The sequence below is a fragment of the Alligator mississippiensis genome, chromosome 3, assembly GCF_030867095.1.
Source record: "Alligator mississippiensis isolate rAllMis1 chromosome 3, rAllMis1, whole genome shotgun sequence".
NCBI classification, from domain to species: Eukaryota; Metazoa; Chordata; order Crocodylia; family Alligatoridae; genus Alligator; species Alligator mississippiensis.
Genome location: NC_081826.1, coordinates 171,540,043 through 171,557,052, shown reverse-complemented (window position 1 = coordinate 171,557,052; position 17,010 = coordinate 171,540,043). Strand labels below are relative to the sequence as shown.

At 43.1% G+C, this 17,010-nt stretch overlaps 1 protein-coding gene across 1 annotated transcript in view; it reads left to right on the top strand.

Annotated features, from left to right (window-relative positions):
- The window catches only part of TEK (TEK receptor tyrosine kinase), a 76,706-nt gene that overhangs the window by 58,463 nt on the left and 1,233 nt on the right, over positions 1-17,010 (top strand). The window contains exons 12-22 of the mRNA XM_006268987.4: positions 2,228-2,515; positions 3,756-4,055; positions 4,730-4,887; positions 5,917-6,127; positions 7,063-7,173; positions 7,755-7,945; positions 9,630-9,743; positions 10,940-11,010; positions 13,862-13,902; positions 15,305-15,401; positions 16,831-16,930. Coding sequence (XP_006269049.1) covers positions 2,228-2,515; positions 3,756-4,055; positions 4,730-4,887; positions 5,917-6,127; positions 7,063-7,173; positions 7,755-7,945; positions 9,630-9,743; positions 10,940-11,010; positions 13,862-13,902; positions 15,305-15,401; positions 16,831-16,930 — 1,682 coding nt within the window. The remainder of the gene's footprint in view (positions 1-2,227; positions 2,516-3,755; positions 4,056-4,729; positions 4,888-5,916; positions 6,128-7,062; positions 7,174-7,754; positions 7,946-9,629; positions 9,744-10,939; positions 11,011-13,861; positions 13,903-15,304; positions 15,402-16,830; positions 16,931-17,010) is intronic.

The following is a 17,010-nucleotide window of genomic DNA, read 5'->3' as shown; positions in this document are numbered from 1 at the left end:
ACAAAACACTGCTGAGGCATTCAAACACTGACACCATTAAAGCAGTGCAAAAGCATTTAGCCCGCTTTAAAGTGTAGTGCACACACGCCTCTCATTTCATCTACACACAGCCTATGTGATTTCCTTTTGATTTTGAGGCATCCAAAAAAAGTCCTTGGGTCACCAGTCAGTCTCCTGCTGTTCTCACCACTTGGTCTGAACATGGTACTGCAATAGCAGTCCTCGCCTCTGCTGTGACTGGATAACTAGAATTATGGATAGACTCAGGCCTTGCTTGAAAGTGTAAACTATTACTTGAGTGATCAGTAGGGCTGTGCAAAGCTTCAGATCATGATTCAGATTTGGAGATGATTCAGATGATTTGGAGGCCGAATCTATGAATCTGAACTGAATCCCAGGAAGCTTTAGGCCTTCCAAATCGATTTGGAGCTCCGAATCGATTTGGAAAAGATTCGGCCATAGGGTATAATGGGGAATCAATGAAATATCTATAACTTTGTTGTCTATTGGCTGATTCAGCTGAAACATGCAGGGATGGCAGCTTCTGCTGAGAGCAGGATGCATGCCAAGTTTCAAGGTGATAGGTGCACAGGTTTCTGGGAAACTTCACCTCATTGTGGCTTAACACACACACGTGACATGAGTTTTGCTTTCAGAACCTTGGGGTACAAACTGCAGGGATGGTGCCTCTTTCTGAGGCCACAAAGCCTGCCAAGTTTCAAGGAGATAGGTGCAGGGGTTTGGGGGAAACTGCACTTCAAGCTGCAGACAAACAAAACTCATGACATGGGTGACACTGTGTGTGTTAAGGCGCAGCAGGGTGAAAGCTGCAGGCCTGCTAGCCACTGCTGAGGCCACAAAGCCTACCAGCTGTCAAAGAGATAGGTGCAGGGATTCTGAGTTCTGGGGCCCTGCACCCCTACCTGCTGACAGGCAAAACTCGTGACGTGTGTTTGTGCAACTGTGTCTGTCTTGGGGGTTGGGAGAGGTCAAAGCCACTGCAGGCCTGTCTGCTAAGTTACTGAGTTACCAATCAGTCATGATTCACTCAGGGACCACCTCAATACAAAGTAGCTAGCTACTAGATAACGAGTTAATGAGCAAGGATTAACACCTATAAAACCACAGACTAAGGAGAGGAAATAATCAATACAGAGACAAACTGCTTCTGCTCCAAGACAGAGACAATCAGTTGCACAAGCACCCATGTCACGAGTTTTGCCTGTCAGCAGCTAGGGGTGCAGGGCGCCAGAACCCCCCTGCACCTATCTCCTTGACAGCTGGCAGACTTTGTGGCCACAGCAGGGCCTATCAGCCAGGCCTGCAGTAGTTTCCCCTCCCCCATGCCCCAAGACAGACACAGTTGCACAAGCACCCATGACACAAGTTTTGCCTGTCAGCAGCCAGAGGTGCAGGAACCCAGAACCCCAGCACCTATCTCCTTGATATCTGGCAGGCTTTGTGGCCTCAGCAGGGGCTAACAGGCCTGCAGCTTTCACACTGCTGTGCTTTAACACACACAGTGTCACCCATGTCATGAGTTTTGCTTGTCTGCAGCTTGAGGTACAGTTTCCCCCAAGCCCCTACACCTATCTTCTTGAAACTTGGCAGGCTTTGTGGCCTCTGCAGGGACCACCACCCCTCCAGTTTTCACCCCGCTGCACCTTATCTCACACAGGGTCATCTGTCATGAGTTTTGCCTGTCAGCAGCTTGAGGTTCAGTTTCCCGCAAACCCCTGCACCTATCTCCTTGAAACTTGGCAGGCTTTGTGGCCTCTGTGGGGGTTACCATCCCTGCAGTTTTGACCCCACTGTGGCTTAACACATACATGTGACATGAGCTTTGCTTTCATAAATTTGGGGTGCCGTTTCCCCCAAGGCCCTGCAGCTATCTCATTGAAACTTGGCAGGCTTCACGCTCTGAGCAGAGGCTACCATCTCTGCAAGTTTCATCCAAATTAGACAGAAAAACAACAGTTACAGATATTTAATTGATTCCCCATTATACCCTATGGCCGAATCTCCGAATTGAAGTGGGAAACCAATTCAGAGCTTCGAATCGAATAGCTGGCATCCAAATCAGTCAAATCTGAACCCAAATCAAATAGTTCCCTATTTGCACAGGCCTAGTGATCAGACCCAAATTATTAGTTTCATACTAGCATTTATTTGTAGGCAAATATGCAGAGGACGTAAAATAAAGCTCTCTTTATCTGGATTTTTCAAGGTCTGCCCCCACCAGAAGGTCTCTCCCTCCTTCCTAAGAGCAGGACATCTCTGAATTTGTCATGGAACCCAATAACACAGAAACCAGAAGATGACATTTCAATTGAAGTGGAAGGGAGGAATGTGAATGACGACAGTGACCATATTGTCACCAAAGTTCAAGGAAATATATCTTCTGTGATCATTGATAAATTAAAACCCCGACAGCAGTACATGTGCCGGGTGCGTGTGAATACCAGGTCCCCTGGAGAGTGGAGTGACTATCTGTATGCATGGACCTACAGTGACAGTAAGTATCTGGATTCACTTCTTTCTTTTTAGTCCTTTATCTTTTCTCTAGTAGAATTTTGATGTCATCAGAGGTCTCCATAAAAATATAATCCTCTGCACTAATAGGAAAGCTCTTATGGTACATTTGGGGCTGGGTTTTGTGTCATTGTTAAGATGAATAGCTATTTTTTATCCTAGGAATTTGCATAGACCAAGGAAAGAGTATCCAAAAAATTTGCAGTGACTTGAGAATATAGGTCTCACTGCCTTCTAGTGGGGCTTGTTCTTCTAAATCATGCAGGTACTTTTGAAAATCCTATCTTCATGGCCTGTTTCCCAAAAGTGATGAGCACTTACAGTACTTCTCGTAGCAAGAGGCTTTTCTGTTACTCGGCATCTCTGAAAATCAATGCACTGTCTTTGCACTATCCTGAAAGCAAAATCTAGCTGAGTCTGTCATACTGCTGCCGATAGGATCCTTAAAACAGTTGTTAACCAATGTTAAAACCATTTCCTACCTGCTCCCTGTTATGGTGTCACAGCAGACATACTTCAGGGGTGCTCATAAAATCACCATGCTTTTATGGGCCACTACTGTCGGCTTTGTGCTAACCCCTAAAGATCACAAAAGTAAGTGTTCACTCATGAGGGCTGCAAAACTTGATCCTTAAATGTATTACAGGAGTGACAGTGCTTACAGTTGGAGGCAATATTTTCTTAGTATCCTATGCTGATCTGCTTATAAGAATATCACTAGAATTATGTTATTCCAAGAGAAAGCTATGTTTCCAGCTGTTGCTCTAGCCCCTACTCAGCAGCTCAGCCCTTTTCCTCATGAAATGTCAAAACATGAGTTTTGACATTGAATTTCCCCTTTCTGTTAGTCTTTGGTTTGACAAGGGAAATAGCTCCTCTAGCTAGGGTAAGTAAGGGTTACTGAAACCATAAAGGATCCTGATTGAGTGGGGAAGTAAAATATGTTACTTTAATTCAAAAAAGCATATGGTAATACCTGACATATTCTCTTCCCTCTTCTAACCTGGCCAGATGCATGCCAAATGGCAGAATGACCTCTTCTGAAAGAGGGTGGTACTGCAATATCAAATTTACAGACAACCCGATCAAACTTCATATCCTGTCAACCAGATCCTTGTTATGTTTAAGGCAATGGGAGCAATGGTAAAGGTCTTGGCTATCTGGGTACAGGAAAAAGGATTGATGTAAACTGAAATGGTTGTTGTTTTTTTTTTTATACACAGCATTCCCTCCTGCCCCCAACAACATCAAGACTTGCAACATTACAGACACCTCTGTTTTAATATCTTGGTCAACTGCTGAGGGAGAGTCCATCTCCTCCATCATCATCAGCTACAAAATTTGTGGCAAGGCAGAGTACAATCACATTGATGTTACCATCAGAAACACCACCATTACTCAATACCATCTCAAAGGCCTTGAGCCGAACACCGTATATGAGGTTGAGCTTAGTGCCCAGAACAACGTAGGATCAAGTAGTCCTAACAATTCTGTTCAATTGAAGACTCTTCCAGAAGCAAAAGGTTGGTCAGTCCACCATTCCTAACTCACCCCAAGCCATGTGAAGGTGGTCAGAGGCATTTTGTAGATTAGTGAGCTAAGGACACAGCAGGGGCTACTAACACCTGAGCTTTTTATTTACTAATTTCCTCTGAATTATTATCAGATTTTAAGAAAAACGTGCACAATTTACGTAGAGACTCATGTTCCAGAATTTGATTCTCATCTCTGCTATGGGCACATTGTGTGTCTTGGGAAAAATCACATTGGACAAAATTTGCCAATGTCTCAACTGACTTTGTAAGCTTTAACTATATTAAGTTCCTAACATTTCATAGATATATAGGGTTTAAGCAGAGAGGGGTGATCACCAAGTCTGGCCTCTTGGGTACCACAGACCAGTGGTTTCATCCAGATGAGGCCCCAGCATCTTAATTTGAAAAGATTCTGAAGTCCTCCAGCTCCACTTGGAATAGGTGTGAGTAGGAGGTTCTTAGTACTTTTGAAACTCAAACCCCATGTGGTTAACATCAAGCATCAAAAAATTAAATCGTCCAAAAGCAGTATCCACTTTTAGAAATCTACTCTATTTGTTTTATGTTTTATCTGTAAAATGGAGGTGCTTATATTTACCTATCATGGGATAGTCATGATTAATTGGATGCTACTAAATAACATTTTTTCCCACTTTTAACAGCTCAACATGAATCAAAGGGAGGGAAAATGCTGCTGATTGCTATTCTTGGCTCTGCTGGGATGACCTGCCTAACAATCCTCCTGGCCTTTCTTATCATGCTTCAGCTGAAGCGTGCTAACTTCCAGCACCGAATGGCTCAAGCCTTCCAAAATGTGGTGGTGGGTTTTTTTTGTCAATGTTACCATTCATTTAGGCCTCACCTATTATCTTTTCCCAATAGGCCTCACCTTCTCAACCCTGGAGTTTCCAAATAAACCCTCCCCCCCACATACTTATGTAAGGAACAATATTATAAAGCTCACCTATTACTGACCCAGAGCTGAGGAAGGGATAACAGTTGTGGAATATGAAGTAGAAGGTCCACTACAAGAACAAGGCACCTGCACAGTACATCTCCCATTCTGCCTTGCTTTTTCTAAGTCCTTTCCACCACCAGGTTACATGTTCTGATATGTGCAGTGGCTGAGGGAATGCTAGACATGAGGAAGGTTAGTTTTAACTTCTCGGGCCAATTCTGTTTCTGGGAAGCTGTATTTTGTGTTGCAAAATGGGTTTAATTTGAGAACCAGTAACTGCTGCTACACAACTTTCATATGTGGAACACTAGGTCAGGAGGCAGCCAATGGCAGCCCCACACCTTTGCCAGCTCTGTGTAGGGATGAGGATTGTACAAAGCCTGGTTCTGATATACAGAAGGGAGATGAGCTACAGGGATATCTCCTGCTAGCCTACTATAGCCTCAGTATCTCTGTATTTGGCAGGCCACACCTTTTCTGAGAACTGTATCAGAATAGACCTCACCCCTGGTATATGAGAGAGAAGGACCCATGTATATATGCTGAGAGGGCTGTATAGTTGGGGCCATGAGTTCTGTCTGCATTGCTCACATCTACATGAGCTGCCCACTGTGCAGTTGTTACTGTGCAGTCATTTAGTACTTGCATAACCAAGTACTAAATGACTGCGCAGTAACCAGTATTACTGTGAAGTAGCATCCTGGCACATTTGCCTAGTGATGCTTACTGCACAGTAGCTCATTACTACTGAGCAGTAGTGTCATGTCACAGTTTATGCCCAACAACACAACTGTGCAGTAGTTATGAGCTACTGCACAGTAACTGTGTCATGTAGACACGGCTACTGTGGTATAAGCCACAGCTAATAACACCTGCCTTCTGTTTGTACAGAGAGAAGAACCAGCTGTCCAGTTTAATTCAGGGACACTCACTCTGAGCAGGAAAGCCAAAAACAGCCCGGACCCCACTATTTATCCAGTTCTCGAATGGAATGACATCAAATTTCAAGATGTGATTGGGGAGGGCAACTTTGGCCAGGTTCTTAAAGCACGAATTAAGAAAGATGGCTTACGAATGGATGCTGCCATTAAAAGGATGAAAGGTCGGTGATATAAATATGTGAAATTTCTTTAAAATTGTAGCTTTTTTGACACAGGGGCATGAAATTTATCCATGCCTGTAAAGCATCTGGTGCAAGAGAATCCTGAACCTAGAGCCTTCAGGCACTACTGAAACATACATATTAATTCATATAAATGAAAAGTTAGATCATTTCTGCTGTTGCCTGGGCAATATTTGCCTCCTGGGCAATTCAAAAAGCCTGAGGCGGAATCAATATAAATTTCTTGGTTTTCTGTAAGCAGCATAATTTATCAATAGCAAACAAAAGACCCCTCCCCCCCCCCTTGGGACCGGGATGGTGGGGGCAAAGGGAGCAAATCCTAGATTGGGTTCTGCTATCTTTACACCAGTCTATGTGTGCTGAACTTCTGTTCTGTTATGAATATAGACCAGTTTCCAATCACTTATACTGATAAAAGAGTAATGTCTGTACCTGTGCTAAGTTAAAAATACCACTGGTGTACTGATCTCCCTGGCCTAGGGATAGATTTTGATGTGAGTTTGCTTGCTTCACTGCTTTATTGCCCTTGAATTGGATGCTTTAAGGAATACTGGTATTTGGGGGCTTCAGCATGAAGATTGATGACTAGAGTCTTTCTGGTGACCATTTTCTTAGGCTGATGAATCCGTATATGTGTTATAGAACACATCTGGGCTTGCTATCTCCCCAGACAATAAGACAATGATTTAAATTTTGCAGTAAATTCTCTATTTGGTAAAGCTATGGAAAAACAGGTGCCTCCTGTTTTTGGACTGAAGAGTGATATTATTATTCAAGTGAGCACCATGGAGTTTCCCTTTTTACCAGTAATTCCCCAGACAGTTCCAAAGTCTTTTCATAATTAATAGTAGCAAGCATGTGGTTACAACTGCAATTCAAAGGACTATATAAATAAATGCTTATTTGATTTCCAGAGTATGCCTCAAAGGATGATCACAGAGACTTTGCTGGGGAACTTGAGGTTCTGTGTAAACTTGGTCATCATCCTAATATCATAAATCTTTTGGGAGCATGTGAACATCGGGGTAAGATACTCTTATTTCCTGAGCAAGAGTCATTTTAGAACTATTTTAAAAGCAAGAAACTATAGAATTAGATATTTTTCCAATCCAAACATTTTCCTAGTATTAAGCAAGTTATTGCCCTCAGACCAGTTAAGAAAAAAATCTTCTTTAAAACATAAAATACAAGCAGAGGTTAAATAAAGTTGATGCTTGTAATAAACAAAAAGCCTGATATAGCTAAAACAATAGTTGGTGGTATAGGAGGTTTAAAGAGTGAATCTTTTTGAAAACCAAGCAATGTGGTCATTCGATTGAGATGGATTCATAAGAGAACCTTACATGGGAGGTACATCAATTTATACCAGTTAATTATCTGGCCATGCCCTCACCAATGTGAACTGATGAATTGTACCATGTCTCTAATGAAAAGCTGTTTTTGAGCCACAGAACCACAAGAATTCTTCTGAAACTACTACATTAATCAACCTTACCTCATTGTCTTTTTCTAAATCTGATACTCAGCGCCATCCATGGAAATGCACAGACTTTGTTACTGCCCATTTTTTTTGCTTAGTAATAAAAAACTATCTGGCTTACAACAGGGTATCTCTACCTTGCTATTGAATATGCTCCCCATGGAAATTTACTTGATTTTCTGAGGAAAAGCAGAGTGCTGGAGACAGACCCAGCATTCGCTATTGCCAACAGTACTGCCTCCACCCTGTCCTCTCAGCAGCTTCTGCATTTTGCAGCAGATGTGGCCAGGGGGATGGACTATCTAAGCCAAAAACAGGTCAGTTCTGAACTCCTTTCCTTTTAAACATAAAGAGTTGATTTGGAAATGCTTTGTTCTATTATTTGTTACATATATTCAGTAACGTAACAGTAATATGTGTGCCATGACTAATTGATACTTGATGGATTTCTGCAATTAATTATTTGTTCCTCCAATTTATATTTCTTTCTTTTACAATGTGAATTGATTTGTCTATTCTTCTACCTGTCCACCTCCACTTATTTATCTAGATGGGTCTTGTCACTACATAATTTGGGAACCTATGTAGCACTTCAAAAAACATGGTAAATCAAAATACGATTGAAGATCATTCCCCAAGAAGGCCTTTGGCATGTACATTTATCTCCAGAATTTGGTTTATTTTATTTTATTCTTAATGTGTATTATAGGCCATTTCATCCCCACCCAGCTTTGTCTTGTAGTTCCAAATGAAAAAAAATAATCTAATGAAAGGGATATTTCCACATAATTAGGGACCTACTGAGTTCATGGCGGAAGTGGGATGCACTGTAGCTCCTTTAATCTTGCAGTTTCTCCCATGCCCCTGTCCCATGGATTGGTGGAGGGGCCCTGCTTGTGGCTCATTCTGGATCAGCAGGGAAGCAGAAACTGCAGTTTTAAATCTGGCAACATTTTTGCTTTTGCCACTGATTGGCTGAGAGGCCCCGGACAGCCCTGCTGTTTGTTGCCGACTGGCAGGGGGGCAAAAATGGCTCCATGTTTAAAACCATGGTTTTAGTCTCCCTGCTGAACAGGAGGGAGCAGAGTGGTCCCCTGCTAATCAGCAGCGAGGAAGGGGGGCAAGGGGAAAGATGCGCGTGGGGGAACATGCAAGATTAAATGAGCCGCCATGCACTCTACTTCCACCATGAATTCAGTAGGTTCCTACACATAATAATGTATTGCTACTTACAACTGCTTCACTGCTCCTTTGCACACTTGTCAGGGTTGTTTCATGGCCATGAATTATCACCTTTTTGCAGAAGTGTAACAAGAAATTTCAGCACCCTGGGCAGAGATCTTGTGTAGTGCCAGAGAATGGAGGCAAGGGTAGTGGCAGGAAGAGGAGTGCAGGCACAGAGCCCTGCAGGTAGCTTGTATCAAACCCCACCACCCACCCTGCCCCAGCATTTCCAGGGATCTTTGTCTGCACCCCCATTCTGAGCCCCAGAGGGACTGTTATGCACCCATGGCACTAAAGGATTGTCAACGTATAATCAACCCAGAGTTTAATGGGGAATAGCCTCACACAGTTCCACTGAACTAAAATCTAACTTTTATTAATACATTAAATGTTATCTTAATAACTTTTGCATAGAGAGAGAAAAACACTACATGACATCAGTCGTAACATGAGCTCATACAGGTTGCTACTTCAGCCTATACGAACATCCATTTGCTAGCCAAATTATGTTGTGGCTCCATAAAAATGTTTTGTCAGGGAGGGTAAGTTACGAGGCGGTAAGAGATCTGCAGGTGATAGCACAACTGTCTTCCGCCTCTTCCTTATTACACCAAAAAGTTTAAAAGAGATTTTCTTATTCTGTTGTCATGCCAAGAGGTTTCCTTTGTCAACTCTTCTGCATTTCTGCATGTGGCAATAATTTTGAATGTAGCACATAGTATAAAACAAAACTCAAGGGTCATGGCTCACATGGGAATTTCTGCTTGTTCTTTTTAGTTTATTCATCGGGATTTAGCAGCAAGAAACATTTTGGTTGGAGAAAACTATGTTGCAAAAATAGCAGATTTTGGATTGTCTAGAGGTCAAGAAGTTTATGTTAAAAAGACAATGGTAAGGATTGAAACAAAGTTGTCTACTTAGTCATACTTTCTCAGGGGTCATCACTCTGTTTTTTTTAAAGATTAATTTAAGACACAAAGTTGAGATATGAACCTTCCTTAAAGTCCAAGTAGTGTTGAATTTGGAGACACATGCAAAGTTTCAGGCTGTTTGGATGCAGGATTCTGGCCAAGGCCTGTCAGTATCCTTAACAATAAAAACTTTCATTACAGCTATATTTAGGGTGTGTATGGGTATATGTGGGGGTGTGTGAGCAGAATGAAATAAAAACTAGATTTGGGGGCAAATTTTCAAATGGCCTAATTCTAGTGATTTATGTAGTGCTGTGTTGCCTTATGTCAAGCTATGGCCTCTCCTGTGCAACAGGTGTGACAATTCAGTGTCCGGAAAATTCAGATTAGACATTTGAATCAGGGTAAATTTTGTTATGTATGACATTACTACTAAATAAGTGTTCAATGTTTTTGGGTGTAAAAAGTCACATGAAGGACAAATAAAACAATCCTCAATTTTATTTCAATGATTATGAGCCCACAAATGCTAAGATGTTAAATGAAATCCAACAGCAACAAAAAATGGGAACGAGAAGAAACCAAAGTTGCCACCAAGTGGTAGCATCATTCCACAGCTAATGCAGTGACCTATTAAATAAGTGTGTGCCAACCACAGAGAGCAGTCCAGATGGGCATACCATTTGCATCATAAAGAGGACCAAAGTAACTCTCTATATTGTTTGTTAATTATTTAATGAAAGAAATATTTGCTTAGAATGAAGTCATTTACACATACTATTACAATTGTGAACGTGAATCCCTGTGGAGTAGGTTTCAGGTTGGTCATTTTGAAACAGAAATGACAGCTATTATTAGTGTAATAGCCATAGGCGATGCATGGGGAGCCACAGGGGGCATGTGCTTCCCCCCCCAGATTTCTGTGACGACAGTGGGGTGTGGGGCTCCAGCCCAGCCCAGCCCAGCTGAGCCAGAGCCAGAGCTACAGTCTGGCAGCAGCAGGGGCAGCGGCGGCATGATTTCTGCACCTAAAATGGGGCACGGGGATGCAGCTCAGCCAGAGCCAGCACCCAGCAGCAGCAGAGGTGGTGTAGTTGGTGTGGAGTTGTGCCTCCTCCACTGTCAACCTTTACTCGTTGTCTATGGTGATAGCCTCTAATGCAAATGTCTTTCCAGGGAAGACTTCCAGTACGATGGATGGCGATTGAATCCTTAAATTACAGTGTGTATACCACAAACAGTGATGTGTAAGTGCACGTTTTTAGCCATTTTTCTAAGTGACAATAACATTACCTCTGCCTAGAACAGTGGTTCTCAACCTTTTTCCTGCCAGGACCCATTTGTAAAGATCCATGGCCTGTCCCAACCCACATGCCCCTGGTCCTGCCAGTGCCTGACCCCCAGTCCCCTGCCCCGCCATGCTAGTGTACCTCACACCCAACCTGCAACCTCCCCTCTCCACCCCCCCGGTCCTGCCAGAGGGAACCAGATGCTCACTTCCCGTTCAGGTCAGAGCACAGTGGCTGAGGTGGCTCTGGCTCACATGGGCAGCAGTGGAGCTAGCCTAGCACCAGCATGGGCTGGAGAGAGGAGGAGGAGAGGCCTGTGGCACCCTCCCCCCTGCCAGCCTGAGGCTGCCAAGCTGTGCCAGGCAGCCTGATCATGGCCCCTCCTGTCCCTTGAGCAATGTCTCCCTGGCTGCCCCAACCCCACAAGCACAGACAATGGCCCTGGTGCCACCAGCCTGGCCATGCAGCTCTCCCTTTCCCTCTTCCCCCTCTGGAAGGGGCAGGTGCCTTCCCACCGCCCCTCTGTCCTTCCCGCCACCCCTGTGTTATAGCTCGCGACCCTTTGAAATATTCTTGTGACCCCCTTTTGGGTCATGACCCGCAGGTTGAGAAACACTGGCCTGGCAGAAGGTGTTCAGCCAGGGTATTAATGTCAGTTTCATAGTCATTACTTCGTGCAGCTCAAAAGATACAGGAGTGTGTATTGGCACATGATCAGACAGCTGGGGTGGACCAGAATGGATAAGTGAAGCTAAGGTTTGGTGTGAATCCAGATCTGACCTTCAAAGTCCATGGGATGCTTAGATATGGCTGCATTTCAGTCTGGATCCAGAGCTCAACTGTATCTTTGCAAGGCCCACTGGGGCACCAATCTCAGTCAGAAAACTGCGAAGACAGCAGTTCTGTGGCAGCTGAAACTGGGATTTGATGGATGCCTGAAGCAACATTGGTAGGCCTAGGCTCTTCTTATAGGCACAGCACTGCGGCCATTTGAGGGATTCATGGCTTGAGGTAACATCATTCCCCTCTTAAGACCATCAGGAGGGATTGACCTAACTGAAACTGAATTAGAGGTGAGCTGACTAGCTTGCCATATTGTCAAGCACCTCTCCCACTCCTCTTGGGGATACTGGAATTGATGGATGTAAGAGTTGATATCAGTGCTGCTTCAGCTAATTAAGGGCTAGACACCGTGATCATTAGAAGGATTCATGATCTGCCATCATCCAGGCCACCATTTCCCCCTTAAGGTCACCGGGAGGGATAGACCAGACAAAAACTGGGCTAGAAATGATGCTGTATAGTCAAGCACTTGCCTTGCTTCCCTTGGTGACAGGTTTCCAAACCAAGTTCATCTATTCCTGGCTGTGCTTTTTTTTCATCTGTCCTAATGTTTCATGTCCACGTTGCTGTCCCCTCTGTGCTGCTTTTCTTTACAGTTTAGGTTGTAATGATTACAAACCTCTGTCAGCCAGTTCCATGGCTGATTATGGTCTCATGACAATTTTCACTGTCCCTTCTGGGTCAGATGGGCCACCTAGAACTCCAGCTCTGAATAACCTGAAAAAGGTACCCCTCAGGGTATGATAAATTGATCTGACCAAGGACCATGGCCTTGTCATAACAAAGGACACACCTAGCTGTAAGTGCTCTAATAGTCTCATTGAAGTCAATAGGACTACTCATGAGCTTTAAAGGCACACCCATGCTTATGTTCTTTACTGGATCAGAGTTCCTGGGACAAAAGGAGAAGGTAATGTTGGAAGACATGACTTACTGAGATGTTTATATATAGATGATAGAGTTCATTTCCTATGCAACTGCTGTAGTGTTTAATTATTTCCCAAATAATTTCTTTTGAGCTTGCATCTGTAAATCTTTAAATGAAGAGGAAAAAAGGAAGCACAAGATAAATCACCTTTGAATAACAATTTTCTTTGGAGTCAGATAAATGAAATAAGAGAACATAAGTAAAATTATAAAACCCTGAAAACATTAATGGGACCCATTGAAGGCCAGTTTTTTTCCTACATGAATAGTTGGATTGAAGTCAGTGGGTTTGGTTCTGTCCTCATGTACGTGGTTGTAAGCCAGGAGTGACTCAAAAGGCAATAAAGCCATTGTGGATTTCTCTTAGTGTAACAGAGCAGAATTTGGGACCAGAGAACTTCATAAATGATTAACATGATCAGGATTCACCAACAACTTTGGTCAAAGGAAAAAAAGCAAAAAACCAGGGGAGAGGGGAGTCCTAAGCAATCTGAGGCATTTAAAAGAATTCAGAATTAGAGTTCATTAATAAGAAGGAACAAAACGGGCAATTCTCTGGAAGACTGAAGTGAAACTAGGCTCTTTGGATTTGAATTTCTCTCTGGCTTCTAGCAATGGAAACCTAGAGTAATTATATTGACCTCAGCAACATTGCCCTGCATTTACACCATAAAACTGTAAGAATTTGGTGCCTGCACAGAGCGAGGGGAAAAAAAAGGATGGAGTTTACAGACTGGACCTTTGGCAGGAGGCATAAAGTGGTCCAGCTACACTAAAGTCAATATTGTTTACACTGATTTAGGCCTGCTGAAAAATCCAGCCCCTTATGTTAGGAAGTCCAAGTTCCTGCTATTAAACAGCAAGTTATGTACAAATAATGAAAAGAACTAATCACATCTTGTGTTCTTTGTGTATTCTCAAACGTGTCATTGACATTTTATGTTTGAAAATATAATTATACTTAAATAATGTTTTTAATAACAAACCTGCTCATTGTTCCTGTTGAGCTCTGAACGCTTTTCCTTCCTCCCTGTTGTAGGTGGTCATATGGTGTCCTACTATGGGAAATTGTTAGTTTAGGTAAGTATTGATTTTTACCAGCATACAAATAAATCAGCTTGGAGAAAGCTGGGAGAGAATATTCGAGTAGCCAAGAAAATATTCTTGGCTCTCAGCTGTGGGCTTAGCCCACTAAGCAGTTCCTTTCTTTCAAACATTTTCCAATGTTTTCTTTTGATTCATTAGCTAATCATGGTACCCTTATAAAACAGACATGGTCACATTTCCAAGTCCTGTGCATGCCCCATGTTACAAAAGTAAAGATATGATATTTTCACTTTCAAACATTAAAGAATTTAAAATAACAATTTATTTTTTAAATAACACACTTTAAAAAGTACATCAATTTGGAATCTAAAAAAATAAGCATATCATTTGACTTAGAGCATGATCAAAATGCCTTTGCAGCTGATGGGCAGTATTCTATGTTGCATGGGCTTTAGATCAGACTCTTTGAAGAAATAAAGACAATTATTACAGTTTAAGAAGTGTTACATTTTACATTTTAGAGGGTTTTTTTACAGAGTTTGCTGTACTTCAATTTAAGCTCCCTTTCATCTTTTCTAGGAATTTTAATGGACAGCTTCTAAAAGTATTATTCAAATAATATTAAAGCCTGAATCCACAAATACTTAGTGCTTACAGGGACCCACTGTGAATGGTCACACTGGCTCCCTGTCTCAGGTGTGTTTGTTGGTGTGCCCTCAGTGCCAATCTAAGGCCGCCATGTTACCTCATTTCCATGATTTGAAATGGAGGGACTGAAAAAAAGAGGGTAGAAGAGTGCTGAGGGAAGTGCTACTAGGTGTGGCACTAGGCATGTTTTAACAGAGCACACATAATAAATACAATATTTTTTATTTAGTATGGTTACTCAGTGCATTTTTCTTTCTGAGCTGGGATAATCAGCATTGCCTGTCCTCATCAGATATTTCCTCTTGTGCTCCTCAGGACTCTGGCTGATGTGCAAGTAAAGGTGGCATGGGATCTGATGCACAATCTGCACAATAACGTTTCCTGCTATATCTCATGTGCATGGCAGGAGGCATGATTATGAGACTGAGCATCAGATCCCATCACACCTTTTTGCCAGTGCAGAGAGAGCCTGGGATTTTGATCCTGGGCTCCCCCTGCACCAGCAAGTAGCAAGCTCACACAGCTAGGAGCCCCATCAGCTGATGGGTTTCCCAGCCACAGAGGGAGTCTCCGCCTGGCCACATGTTCAATTAAGGGCATGATAGGAACCAGCCACAAAGTTATTACACATTTTTTGACATGTAACCAGTAACAACTTAAGATATGATGAACTGTTTAATCATGTCTTAGGTGTAATGTATGCCAGGGGCCTGAATCACAAGTTTCTTTCCTTCATGACATTACAAGAAGAATTTGCTTAGCATAATATTAAAATTGTATGTTTTAGGTGGAACACCATACTGTGGAATGACGTGCGCTGAACTCTATGAGAAATTGCCACAAGGATACAGACTGGAAAAGCCTCTCAATTGTGATGACGAAGTGTAAGTAAACAATCTCATGTAACCTTTTAGGATGCCTACTATGGGTGACTGGTGCCTTCTGACTCTGGGGGGGCACCAGCAGCCAATTGCCAACCAGGGGGAGTCCCTCAGCGGCTGATTGCCAACCTCAGAAGCACCGCTGGCAAAACCGGAAGTACTGCTGGCGCTTCACAGGAGGTACCAGCTGGCGCTTCCCACTCCCTTGCTGGTGAGGGCCAAACTCAGAGGGGCATGTGTCCCACCCCTGTGCCCCCTCTATGCATTGCCTATGATGCCTAGAGATGTTCAGGCACCCTCTCAAACTCATGGTGCATTATATAAAGCACCATAAGTTAGAGCCTGCCCCCACCCCCCAGAACCAAACAGATGTTTGCCTGTTGGGTCAGGGGGGGATTGAGCCTGCCTGCATGGGCCCTGGCCAATAAGTGGGGGTGCTCCTTGGAGGATGCCAAACTGGAGGTGGGGAGGATGGAATGGAGCCCAGTTGCCTCATGCCCCCCTGCCCCCCTGACTATAACAGCTGGGGTAGTGAGGGGGAGCCAGCCCAGGCCTGAGGCAAGGGCTGTTCCAGCATGGCTCAACATGCTGTGGTCCTGGGCACATGTGCAAACAGTGCAGGCAAGGGCAATAACCTCCAGAATGATTATTGCTTCATATTAATATGCATGTGTAGACATGCCCAGGTTATGGTAACTATTGAGGCCTTTTTCATACAGTAAGTACGGATGGTTGGAAAATTGTAGTGACACTTCCCCACTTCTGAAGCATTCAACTTATTATGAAGTATGGGTTGCCTCCATTTTGCAAAGAACTTAAGTTTTCCAAAACAGATTCCATTTCAGATAGAGATCAGCCATTGGAAATTTAAGCCCAAATAGAAAAGTTCCTGAAATTTGACTGAGTAAAATAAGGAAAGCTTTAATTTAAATGGGTTTATAGCAGAAATGAGTAATGCTGGTGCCCAGTGTAATTATTACTGCAGTGACTGAAGCAATGGAACAGATCATTAGCCCATACATATGCCACACAACCAACCGAACCTAGCAGAAGTCTCAGGTGTAGAGCTTCTGCAGTAACTGTTATGTCATTTTCCTCCTGGCCTCTGGTACAGAGGACACAATTTGCTTGCAAGAGGGTGGCTAGGAAGTTCCAACACTCTCCTGATCTTTGGATCTTAGTTGCCTTTTTGTGTATAAAGGTCTTATGTTTGGCTACTTCTCTTTCATTTCAAAATTGAGCTTTAACCTCCATGTTAGGTATTTGGAGGTCAGCTTTCCGAAGAAGCCTAAAGGACTTAAAATCCTTAGTTTACTTTGGAAATCCCAACCTGCAAGTATACGATATTTATTCTATTTTTAAGATGAAACCCTCATTCACTGTACTGAGAGAGAGGCTTCCAAGTCATAATGGGTTTGCACCTGACTTTTAGGTATGACCTAATGAGACAATGTTGGCGGGAGAAACCATATGAAAGGCCATCCTTCGCTCAGATATTGGTGTCCCTGAACAGGATGTTAGAAGAACGAAAGGTAATAATGTACCACTGGATAATTTCTCTACAGCTTGAGGAGCTTAAGAAACATGCATTCCATCCTACCTTAACCTCTCT